The 12,388-nt window shown below is 43.9% G+C and overlaps 1 protein-coding gene across 3 annotated transcripts in view; it reads right to left on the reverse strand.

Annotated features, from left to right (window-relative positions):
* The window catches only part of GLCCI1 (glucocorticoid induced 1), a 250,093-nt gene that overhangs the window by 180,939 nt on the left and 56,766 nt on the right, over positions 1 to 12,388 (reverse strand). For 2 of the 3 annotated variants that reach the window (XM_069211721.1, XM_069211720.1), the window contains exon 2: positions 7,642 to 7,793. In XM_069211721.1, coding sequence (XP_069067822.1) covers positions 7,642 to 7,793 — 152 coding nt within the window. The remainder of the gene's footprint in view (positions 1 to 7,641; positions 7,794 to 12,388) is intronic. The other variant, XM_069211722.1, reaches the window with a different exon arrangement.

Here is a 12,388-nt window from a genome sequence, read left to right on the forward strand (position 1 = left end):
GTTATAAACTCCCACATTGGAAGAAATTTGGCAAGTCTCCCCCCTACCGGAGACAAGTGAACAGGGAGTGGTGGAGGACTAAGGCTGCTTTCCCTGCTGCACCCCTCCCGAGGAAGAGGAAGAGGCAGAGTGCTGCTGGGTTGCTCCTCTTGTACGTACTCTGCCCCTGCCTCTAAAGGATCTGTAAGGCAGGGAGTTTGCAGATTGTTGTGGTGCCTGGAATCTGCCACGAAAGGAGGAGCCACGTCCAAAACCCCTAAACTTCCTATATGACCTAAAGGAAAAGGAAGTAGCTGCCTGAAGTCCTAACGACCTCGCTGTGGCTCTGCTCTCTTTGAAACGTTCAAGAGCAGAATCTGCCTTTGTCCCAAAGAGTTTTTCTCCATCAAAAGGCAGATCCAGGAGAGTCTTCTGCACATCCGTAGAAAAGCCTGATGAGCGCAGCCAAGCCTGACGCCTCGATACTATGGATGTGCCCATAGCCCTTGCCACAGAGTCAGAGGTGTCCAACCCAGACTGGATCACCTGGGTCGCCGCCGCCTGAGTGTCCGATAGCAAATGCAACACCTCTTGTGGCAAGTTTGGATGACCTTTTGCTTCCTCCATAAGGGCATGAATATAACGTCCCAAAATGAAGGTTGCATTGGTCGACTTCAAGGCCCTACTGCATGACGAAAAGGCCTTCTTTGCAGCGTGGTCCATTTTCTTTGACTCCCTGTCCGCAGGGGTCTCGGGGAACGAACCAGGGGATGACCGGGAAGAGCAGGAAGCCTGAACAACCAAACTCTCCGGAGTTGGATGTTTGGAGAGGAAGTCCAGGTCACGCGGAGCCGCACGATAGCGCCTTGCTACCGCCCTGTTGACAGCTGCAGAAGTCACAGGTTTCCTCCAAATGTCCTTGATGGGGTCCAGGAGAGCCTCATTGAAGGGCAAGAGAGGTTCCGCCACCACCGCGGCCGGATGCAGCACTTCCGTCAAAAAGTTCCTTTTCACCTCAGCAGGTGGAAGAGGAAGACCTAAAAAGTCTGCAGCCTTCCTTATTACTGCATGAAAAGATGCAGCCTCTTCGGTATACTCCCCAGGGGAAGCCAAATCCCATTCAGGGGAAGTATCAGTACCACTTGCAGTGTCCAGACCCTGAAAATCACCGAAGGCTCCAAGATTTCACCTTCCTCAAGATGTTGCCTGCTATATTCCTCTTCCTCCAGGAGGCACAAAGCTAGATGTCTGGACCGGAGTCTGACTCGAGACCAGGCGTCGACCGACGCCGAAGATCTTCGCCGGCGCCGTTCTTCGGATCCATCCGACGCCGGACCCTCCGGTGCCACAGGCACCTTTGACAGTAGACTGGATCCGTGGAGAATCCACCTATGCCAGAGTTGCAGACGTTGTAGGCGTCACTGGTCTCCTTGGCGACGCCAAGGGCATCGGCGCCGCAGCGGCTCCAGACGGCAAAAATGGCATGAAGGGCGTTGGCTTGTAAGGTGCCGGAGCACCCAAATTAAAAGCCAAAGGGCCCGACGGATCCGCATGCCCTCCACCAGGCGCCAGGGTGGAAATGATATCGAACATGGCATTTAAAAATGCCGCAGGATCCGTACCCGGCGCCGGGAAAGCTGGATATGTTTGCAGTGTCGGCGCCGGCATAGAAGCCGATGATGGGCCAGGCAAATCCTGCTCCGGCGAAGCCGCTGGCTCTTGAAGAGGCTCGACTTCAAACACCGACAAAGGTGAAGTCAGAGTTGTAGGAGGCAGAGGAGTGACGGTCGGGCTAATCCACGTCGGACGGCGCCGAGCTGATGGAGATGTAGATCTGGACCTGGACCGACCTCTACTCGATTGGCGCCGGGAGTCGTGACGGCGCTGAGAGGCTCCATGACGACGATGAGTCCTCGAAGATTTCGAAGAGGACTCTCTCCGATGCCGCCTTTCCTTCCTCTTCTTGGACGGGCCAGGAACAATTTAGCCTCTCTTTCCTTAAGCGCCTTAGGGTTCATGCGCTGGCAGGAACCGCATGACTCGACCTCATGGTCGGAACTAAGGCACCAGATACAATTTTCATGGGGGTCAGTGACCGACATCCGACCCCCACACTGGTTACAAGGCTTAAAACAAGATTTTCTAGGCTGCGACATTGTAACTACAGATGCGCAACTGTAGCTCCCTGTTATCCTCGAAGAAAAACCGTTATTCGAAGGCACGGAAAAAAGGGAACTGACGTCTGCACGTCGACGAGGGCTTCTTATTGCCTAGATTACGTCATATGGCGTTGCGTGGAGTCGGGCTATTGTGACGCCATTGTCGACGTGCAGAGCTAGAAGAAATTTCCGTCGAAGCTTGCGCAAGGAGAGAATTCTTTAGGTGAGGAATCCACAGGTAGGTGTATCCATCAGAAATTATTTTACATTATGTAAAAAAGAAAGATGAGAAAGAAAAATAAGAGAAAGAAACATATGAACGAACTGTTGCAAAGCTGGCAGCTCAAAAGTTAGAAAAAGAGGTAAAAAAAAGAAGGGGCAGCAGGAGTGAATATTGTAATTCAAGCAGTTCAAACTGCGGTCCCTGCAATGGTGGCACCACAACCATTATATGCAGCCTTACCCGCAGTGTTCCCAATTACAACAACAAGGGATGGGTAGACGAAAGAGCCAAATCAGAAGAGGAGATTAAAGAAATATGACATGTTTCTAATGTGGGAGAAAAGGACACCTTATAGAGGAATGTCACTTTAGGAAGTACCAGCAAGACAACAACTTGCAGTATCAATATCAATCGCAACAAGGCATCTTTTATTATGGTCCTTAGGCTCCTTTAGGTCAACAGCACCCGCTTGTGCAGCCGATGCAGCAAGTGGCGGCACAATTACAGTCGCAGACACCGATGTGCTACAGCAAACTCCCTAGCAGACCATGCCTTCTCCCTCAAGATCAGTGCAAATGCCTGCAATCCAGGTGTTGCCCCGACAAATGATGGGAGGAACGATTGTACAAGTAGACAATCCATTTCTAGATACACAATGATGGGCAGGACCTGAGACTCTTATGTGCCCGATTTGAGATCCACAGAGAATGTGTAAGAAGAAGAAGCAGGCACAGAAAAAGAGGTTGAGACGTGCCCCCTCCCTTACACTCCCCTCCCAGAATTGCCAAGGACGACAGTATGTTCTGGCGTGCCAGCCCAGCTATGGTCCTTGGATCCGAATGATGTAGGACTGATGTTAGGTGCAAAACCGTTTAAAATAAAACTAAAAGCGAATGTGCAATTATCTAGAATAAGACGGTACCCTAACTCTTGTGAAGCCCAGGAAGGAATAAGCTTAACTATACAAGCACTGGTTAGACAAGTTTTGTATCCCTCTTTTTCACCATGTAGTACACCGTTTTTATTCTGTGCGCAAAGCTAATGCGAATTCCTAGAAGATGGTTCAGGATTTCCGACCTTTGAACGCTATTGTGCTCACAAACAGACCCAAGGATGCTAAGTATTTTTCTGTCAGAATTCAATTTTTTTTAAAAAAATTTATGTTATGTCATTACATCCAGATAGTCATTATTTGACTGCTTTCACATTTCCTGGGACCCAATATTTATATTCTTGTTTACCTCAAGGGTATTGTAAGTACCGTCAGTGTTTAACAGAGGCCTCAGAAATGACCTGACCAATTTTCCATGTGACAGCACAATTTTACAGTATGTTGATGACTTACTTGTATACAGCCCGACACGTATAGAGATACTGTGAACTTGTTAGCAGTCCTAGCACACAAGGGATATAAGGTTAAGGGGAATCAATTGCAGTTTGCACAGGAAGAAGTGAAGTATTTAGGACAAGTGATCTCAGCAAATGGCAGACAGATAACAGAAGAAAGAGTGATAGCTGTCCGCAACCAGCCTGATTATAGCTCCAGGACAGTATCCTTATACCAAATATGTGAAAATAGGAAGAACTCTTTTGAATAGTCTGGAGTTGCCAAAACTGGTGCAGAGGAAATGGATTCTGTCAAGTCATTGACTATCTATATCCATTCTGGTATCTACTGTATAGGCACAATCGGTTAATGCTTCCCTTTAACTATTTGGTATAGACTAGACACTGTCCTCAGTTAACATTCCAGTCCCAGGCGTATGTCAGGGGGCAGTGGCAAGAACATATGAGAACGGACTGTCCCTCAAGGGTGTTAAAGGTATAATGATACAGCATATAATCAGACATGTATGAATTGTATCCACATATGGGATTCTGAGTTATTTTTTTTTTTTAATCCAGTCCCCCCCCACACATTTTGCCTTTGAAAGAATACTCTGAGTTTTAGAGGAAATGGGAAACAGAGTATGAATGAATAAGAACTGCAAACAGGTAATAGATATGACATCCGTACAGGAGGGCCTTGCAGCATTGACGGATACCTATTGTGTATGTGGTACATAAGCATACTTCCAGTTGTCATGTAGCTGGAAGGGCCTGTGCTCCGTTGCCATATCGGTGTGCCCTAGATATTGATAGTTCCACTACATGATAATATAACAGTGGAAAATATCTATGCATGTGCACAGGAGCGACAACATGCACTAGTACACAGATAGAAGGAGTACACCAGTGTAAAAAAAAGGAGGGTGTTGGACATGCCAACTGTCATTGAAGGTGGGGTGTGAGCCAAAATAGGGTCTTCCATTTTCTTGGTCTTTTCCTGGGATGCACGTACAACAGAAATATTGACAAGGCTATTCAGGCCTTACATACTGTAAGGGACACCATGCCGGGGAGCAGCAGGCCCCCAGTGGTTGGCTTCCTGGCTAGTTCTCATGGCTACCATCCTGGCTATCAGGCCTGTTAAAAACCTTATTACTAATAATAATAGTCTTATTATTTTTCTGCTGCTGCTTCCAACCAATACTGCAATGCTGCCAGAAAGGAGTAACAAAGAAAGGCACTCCAGGAAAGAACACCATAGAGGACACATGAATAGATCAGAAAGATACAAGTGTTGAAAGTTCAACAAGAGGGGGGAAATGTGAAGATAGGAAAGAGAACCTTAACTCCATCTTGTGAAGAAGAGACTCCATTTTGTGCCACTCAAACAAGTGTGCAGAAAACAAAGCTATAAAGTATGTTACCTCCCCTATTGAGTTTCAGTACATAGATTAGTTACAAGGCATAGGAAGAACACAAACAGTTCCAAGAAACAGAACGGGTTATCTTATCTAGAAGCAGCAGAACATCCCCCAGCCCAGGGAGCGTAGGGCGTCGCTTACAAAAAAAGATAGAGGCCAAGAAAGAAATCACATAACCAACATAGGTGCTTGCCAGATTGTAAGGTATGCATCAGCAATTGTATTCAATGCCTGTTGAAGTGTATAAATACTGGACGCAGTCAGATGATATTTGAGACTCTCTCCCTTGTACGTGACTTCACATGTAGCACTACAGTGGCTCTACCTGCTGTGCAATAAATTCTATCCTGAGAACCCAAGATGAAGGCTGTAATAATTTCTGAGGGCAAGGGGAGAAAAGTGTCCAGAGTTGACATGAAGTGGGTGGAGAAACCTACAAACGTGGGCTACAGGATAATGTCCCCCTTTCACCAGGGAAAGCATTTCCCTGTGGAGAAAAAATAAATAAAGTTGTAAAATGCACTGCACCATTGCAAGATATTACGCATGTGTAAGTGTACACTTGCTAAACTGCACATGTGAAAAAATGCCTCTGCCTGGGAGGAATTTGAAATTTATAAAATGATTACAAAACTACTCTTGGCTAATTGTAGCTGTCATAGCTTTGCAGCAGTAGAAAACTTTGCTCCAAACCCACCACCACAATTAAGCCCTATCCTAACAAAAATAAGGTTTCTGCTAGTCTTAGTGAAAATTTAACTTTGTCTTGGATCTTGTATAGATCTTCAATATAAAGGAAACAATGGCATCAAGGCCTCCTTCAAAGTCATGAAGTTGCACCAACGTATACTAATAACAGCACGTGCATGAGCCCGTTTGACTTTAATGAGGTTTCAAACCACTAACCCTTTACTTGTCATTTTTCCAGTGCAAAGTATATCAGAGAATGTATCGTGGATGTTTACTTATTGCATAACTATGGCACTAATCAAACTAAAATGAGTCCTAGAAGTAGTCAATAAATAATACTGACATATGTTAAGAAGCGAGCTCAGAAATCTACTAATGTATCCAAAATGAACACACCTTGACAAAGCCAATAGACGTATGATCTGTATAGTCCACCCACACATAGAGACCCCCAATGTCTTTTCATTCTTCGACAGAAACTGTACATTTATGCACATATACAGACAGGCAAACACACCCATCAATATCAATGCCCAAAGAACAGCATATCTGTAACCATCTTCGCACACAGCCGAAAAGACAAACGGGCACCCGAGCACACAGACAAACCACAGACATTCACCCATGTCAATGGCCCAAGGCAGCAAAGAGCATCAATATATCAATAACAATGACCCCAGACACTAAAACAAACTGAATAGCCCCAGGTAGTAATAAATATCACTGGTTCCACGTAATATGAATCAGTGGACCTAGGCAGTAACAGGCCTCTTCCAGGCAAAAGGAGCAAAGATCTTAAGAGCACTGTAGCAGCAGGATATCAGTCGCTCTGCATCTGTTCAAAGGGACTTTCACCACAATGACAAGCCTCTCCTTAGGAAAGGGGCCCTGTCACCTGGGGTCGGTGGGTGTATTGTGGCCCCTTTTATGATCACATTTTGCTCACAGACACTGAACTTGATTATACACTACTAGCCAACGTTAATTAAATTATGAGTCTGCCAAGTATGCACTAGCTTGGGTGGACAGCTCAGAGAATTGAATGCTCATCGTTGAGATATACACTTACCTGTCAGTCACGAGTTCCAAGCCCATCAAGGGTGACTCAACCGTACATTCTCCCAAGGTTGGTAAACCGAACAGCATACGTTGGGCAGTAACACTTGTTATTTGAAGCACATAGAAACAGCAGAGGTACTGAACAAATTGTCATGTAAAAGAAGTTATTATTATCAGTACTTCTACAAGCTACTGAATGAACCGCTGACAGCAAAGCAAGGACGACGGTGCAGTGGCTAAGGATTCGATTATGTGTTTTCCTACCTACTGCTCATGGACTAATTCGTACAGTCATTAAATTAGTGCATGCATTACAGATGGCACATTTTCAACGAAAACGGGTGCATGATTTTCTTTGAGCTAGAGACTGCCTCGCCAGGATTCTAGCAGTATGTGGTGCTTGCTGCCCATAAGGTGCCAGAGACTTATTAACAGTGCATGTGAAGCATGGGAGCGAGATTTAAAAAGAGCAACTATTGTTAAGCAGACTGATATGCCTTGAGAAGAATCTATGTTGTTAAGAGTGCAACAACAGATAATGGCTAACTTGTTGCCCCCTTTCTGTGAAGACTACAATATTGCACCATAAATGCAAACCTAACTTAGCGGCGATGAGCTAGATATTTCTTCACAATTCCAAGTTACAATTATCTATAAAAATAAAAGTACATGTAAAGGTGGTCCATGAAGTAGGTTTAACAGCTCCAACAAAGCAGTCAATCTCTTAAGAACGCATAGGCTTACATTACTATACAGTGAAACTGGTGAATTGTCACAATACCTGAGTAGATTCATCTTTCATGCATGATGGGTCAAGCACATGGGGGTCACGTGGCCACTGCCCTGTGAGGTATGGTCCGGTTATTGTATCCAAAGATGAAGTTCGCCTTATAGCTTTTGATGTTCTGATTTTATGAGCTTTTGACTTGTCTACTGCAACATAAAAAAGACAACATTCATGCAATAAAGGCTTCATGACGCTTTTGCCAGTAACAAGGCGACCACTAGCAGATTGTGTGAAACACAACTGGAACAATAATTCATTTATTTTATTGCAGAAACCAATTACATTGCTTTAGTGAGCTGGAACTGCAAAAAAGTGTAAAAAAGATGCACCAACAAGCTTAAAGCCAATATTGAACATTTATTATTACTGTATTCTGCGTACCTAGGCTTTTTGTATTTAAAACGGCTGTCCTGATCTTATTTATGATTGTGTAATTTTATGCCATCTAGAATTACTTTCCCCTTTATTAAAGCATCCCTCTGTAAAAACCCCAAAACAGCTCAGGTACCTCCCTTACTGGCAAGGAACGTGAATTACAGAGAGGCAAGGCTCTGACATCCACCAAAAGACGCCTTCACCGCCAGCCAGTCATCGAGGACAGCAACTGTGTCATATTTTAGCCATGGAAGTATGTGTCATACAGATATATCAATGTTTAGGGTCCGGGAACAAAACTATGCAAGAACGACAATGGCACCACGATCTGCCGGACTACATAGGGATAACACATAAACCAATCTAAGACTACGGAAAGCAAATAAGAAGGGCTACTACAATCTTTTCAATCTTCATTTTCTTTCAAGTATACTCAATGCTTCTTCACAAGATTGCTCCACCACTGCCTCATCTCTAGATACTGAAAAAGTTGTATCTGGAGGCTCTCAGCGAATCTGTAATTTTGAAAAAAAATCATATGCCGATCAAGCCTCTAGTGACTTCTCAATATACTTCCTCAAAATAGATTCCAACTCTTCAGAGACATCAAATGGAAATTCTCTTGTCAAAAATTTTCAGCAGATGAAAAGGATAATATCCATTTTCTCCTTTACAATATTTTTCTATTACCACCAGGGACTATTAAGGATTAGACAGACATTAGCAGCAAACAGTGTGCAGATCTGGTCCTGGTAGGCAAGATTATTGTGATTTGTCATAATGTCTACTAGCAGTAGCTACACAGAGACAGTCATGGCCTAGAAGCATACTATATAACAGTCCTGTTCGCTCTGGACAAAAGAACCAAATATATATATATATATAATAATAATAATAATAATGATTATAGAAACATTATGGAGATGATAAACATATGACCTATCAAGCATAAAGCTGTTGAGAAAAAAAATACTAAGACATTCTGCGAGTGGAATTAATAGGAATACTACTAACGCTTTAACTAATGTACATTGTGTACATTATAAACTGCACCATCACCAGGTATCTGATGTAGTAGAGAGCATCTGAAAGTGTGGGTCACATTCTTTACATTCCATTCTTTTGGACATCACTTGTGAAAGGACATATCATGCAGTGTTTCATTTAAAAAAGAATGAATGCTGGTGCCCAAAGCTCTGAATCGGCGGTGACATTAAAAATAGGTGCACTGAATACCAAGTCAGGGTAGTGTTGAATTCACTTTGACCTCCAGTCCACTACCAGACACTACTACCCCTATATTTCACTCTTGCCAGTCCCTGTTTTCCCCCTTTGTGTCATCTATCTGTAGTTCTTCATAGTCTTCTTTACAGTTTGTGTGTTTTTCTCTCTCTTACTCATGATCAATATCTAATAAGGAAAAATTAGACCTTACCATTTCATTTATCAGTGATAGTCTTGTGTTCACCCCAAAATTATTGGGAATACACCCAGCAGATCATCTTAGGCACAAAAGTAAGCATACCCTTTCTAGAGAAAAGGATGGCAGTCAGGTGTTTCTCATGGCCACTACAGCACGCTATGCTCTCAGACAAGAACTGTTAGAAGTCAGACAAACCTGTCACAGAATCTCTTACTTACAGTTTACGATAAAACGTACCTCCAAGTCAGTATAAACCCACAATGGTTTGCATTTTAGAGAGTTATATGATTATTTAGCAGTATTTGTCTAAAAAGCATGTGCTTTAGAGTGGTCATAATTACTAGGAACAACTCAGCACAAACATGGAGATCAGGGTAAATGTTAGGTAGGCCTGATCATATTTCATCAGACAACCTTAGCCTTTTTGTATATACCCTACCCCAAAGCCTCTATATATTGTCTGGCATCCAGCATATATGGCTGTATTGGTTTACTATGCCTAAAATATGTGACGGTATAGTGTCCTGGCATACCTTATTCCATCATCATGTCAGAATTCAGCCTTGTAGCATTACCCAAATGGTCAATGTGCCTAACCCTGCCTTATCACCTTATGTAACTTTATCACCAATTACTACGTCTTCAAAGTGGGTGAGGACGGGGAGGGCGGTCATGTCACTTGTGGTCGTGCTCTGGCTTTACTACAATAATGTGACGATGCCTCTGCAGAAGCAATCAAGGCTAAATAAACAGTTACTTTTCCGTTCTTATTTTGGAGTATATTATTCAATGATGTGTCGTTAAGTCTGGTTACTGAATGGTATAAATATTATAAGGTTACAAGTAGTGCATGTGGAGGGTGAGTTACACTTTTTCCAAGTGACTTTGTAACTAGAAGTTCACCATAAGGCTTTTAAGACTATACATATATTTTTGCCACCCTGTGAGACCTGCTTTGGAGGGACCACACAGCAGACAGGGGCTACGGAGTAGAAAATGAGGTGGTTGAGGTTGTCTGCCAATGGTGTCCTGTTTTACTTCCTGCTAAGGCTCTGTGAAATGGGGCAAGAAGAACTCTTTTGGCTCCTGACTCTCAGGGTAGCGATCAGATAAGCTTTTCAGTGAAGTAATGAGGAGGGCAAGAGCTGAGAACTCAATCAACCAACAAAGTATTGTCCAGCCCAGCCCAGTTCTAGCCTTAGTAAAAGAAACTACTTTGATTACTCAGCATTACCAAATAATACACAGCACGATTAAGGAAATAGCATACAGGAATAACAGAGGTCCCCAACAACTGTGATCTTTAGTGTCCAATCAGGCACAAAGTACTGGCTAGGCCAAGGTGCAGTCACGTAATCACCTCCCCAAGGTTATACAAGCCCAAGAGTTTGGTTCACTTTTTCTTTCAGGTAACATTCGTACATCAGGCTTCAGCCCACTTTACAAACTCGCACCTAGTTCTTATGCCATGCAGTTATCTGCTTCTGAAAGCTGGAGTTTCATCAAGAGAGACATGGTCCTGCTCCTGCGGCAGTCTTATAGGAGCCGTCGGGCTGCAGCCATGACCTCACAGCAAACTTGAAGATTTTGGTGCAGCTGGCTCCTCCACCAGTTCCTGTCTTCTGCAGTTCCAGCCCACCTTGGACAAGCTGACTCATTCAGTTTCATAATCTCAAAAAGAAACTCTGCCTTTATCCTTGTTTCTCTATATGGTCACAGACTTGGAATAACAGTATAATTTACATGTACAAAAAGGCAATTTATTCCACATCTCATGACTAAATCCTACATGTGACTTTTCTTAATGAACAGCAGGCTCAAGCCCAATATCTTTTGAAGTTTGAGGTGTGTGACATTAAAGGCATTAAAACACAATTACAATACCAAGGAGGCACAAAACCATGTAGACATACCTCTTTTATCAGTGCTTCAACTACATACTAAGGTATAGGAAGCTAAACTGCCCACAATACTGGACTCATAACAAATCTGAGACACAAACCTACAAAATCACTTTTTCAGTCATGACACGGAGGCTAAACATAGTGATAAAAGGAACCAAAGGTACTGTTTTATACTGCCTTATTTAGCACTGTCATTTTGAGACCTAGAAGGAAGAGAGCCTTTACTAAGGGGTTCGGCATGCAGCAGAAGTTCTTTAGGGCTATTTTAGAACCTTCTACCCCCATCAGGTAAAATGTTTAATATTAAAAAAGGAGAAACTGAAAGACAAACATTGTAATAATGGAGCAGAAGCCTCACAATGATTTACTGGCCTTGAGCCACATCACTGTCTTCAATGGAGCTCTCAACATCCAATACTCTTAATACTTTTGGTGTGCAACCATAAAAATACGTACATATAAAAACTTTTACTGTAATGATTTCCCTTATATAGATAGCCTCCCCTTGTACTATACTGAAGGACAAAACCTTAATAGGGAGCTTATTACGATTTCCAGAACCAAGTTACTATAAAAGGGTATATTTTAAGAAAGTGACATCTATCATCAATCTATGGAAAACATGGATATGCTAATTTAATATCACCCAGTTTAAAATTGGTACTCCTTTTATGACAGTGTGCTTTCTTTGCTAAAAACCTTTCATGGGGGCGTGTTCAAGATGGCGGAGCGCTAAGACGTTCCTGTTTGCGCTCCGCCGCCTCGGCCCGAGAAAGCGTCCTGCGGCCAGCTTGGGGGAAGCCTGGAGGCTTTCCCTAAATCCAGCAGCTCCCCCCGGGTGTTCCGGGCGCAGGGGCTCCGGTCAGGGCCAGGTTGCGCCGCTCCCGCGGGAGGAGCAAGGCTCGGCCCAGCAGTCAGGGTGCGGCCGCGGAGTGGCGCGAGGTACGGCCTGGGCCGAGGGGCAGGCCTTCCCCTGGGTGGTCCTTGCGGACAGGGCGCCAGGGATTGAGGGCCGAGGGGCCTACGGGACCCGGCGCCT

The sequence above is a fragment of the Pleurodeles waltl genome, chromosome 10 (assembly GCF_031143425.1).
Source record: "Pleurodeles waltl isolate 20211129_DDA chromosome 10, aPleWal1.hap1.20221129, whole genome shotgun sequence".
Taxonomy (NCBI): Eukaryota; Metazoa; Chordata; class Amphibia; order Caudata; family Salamandridae; genus Pleurodeles; species Pleurodeles waltl.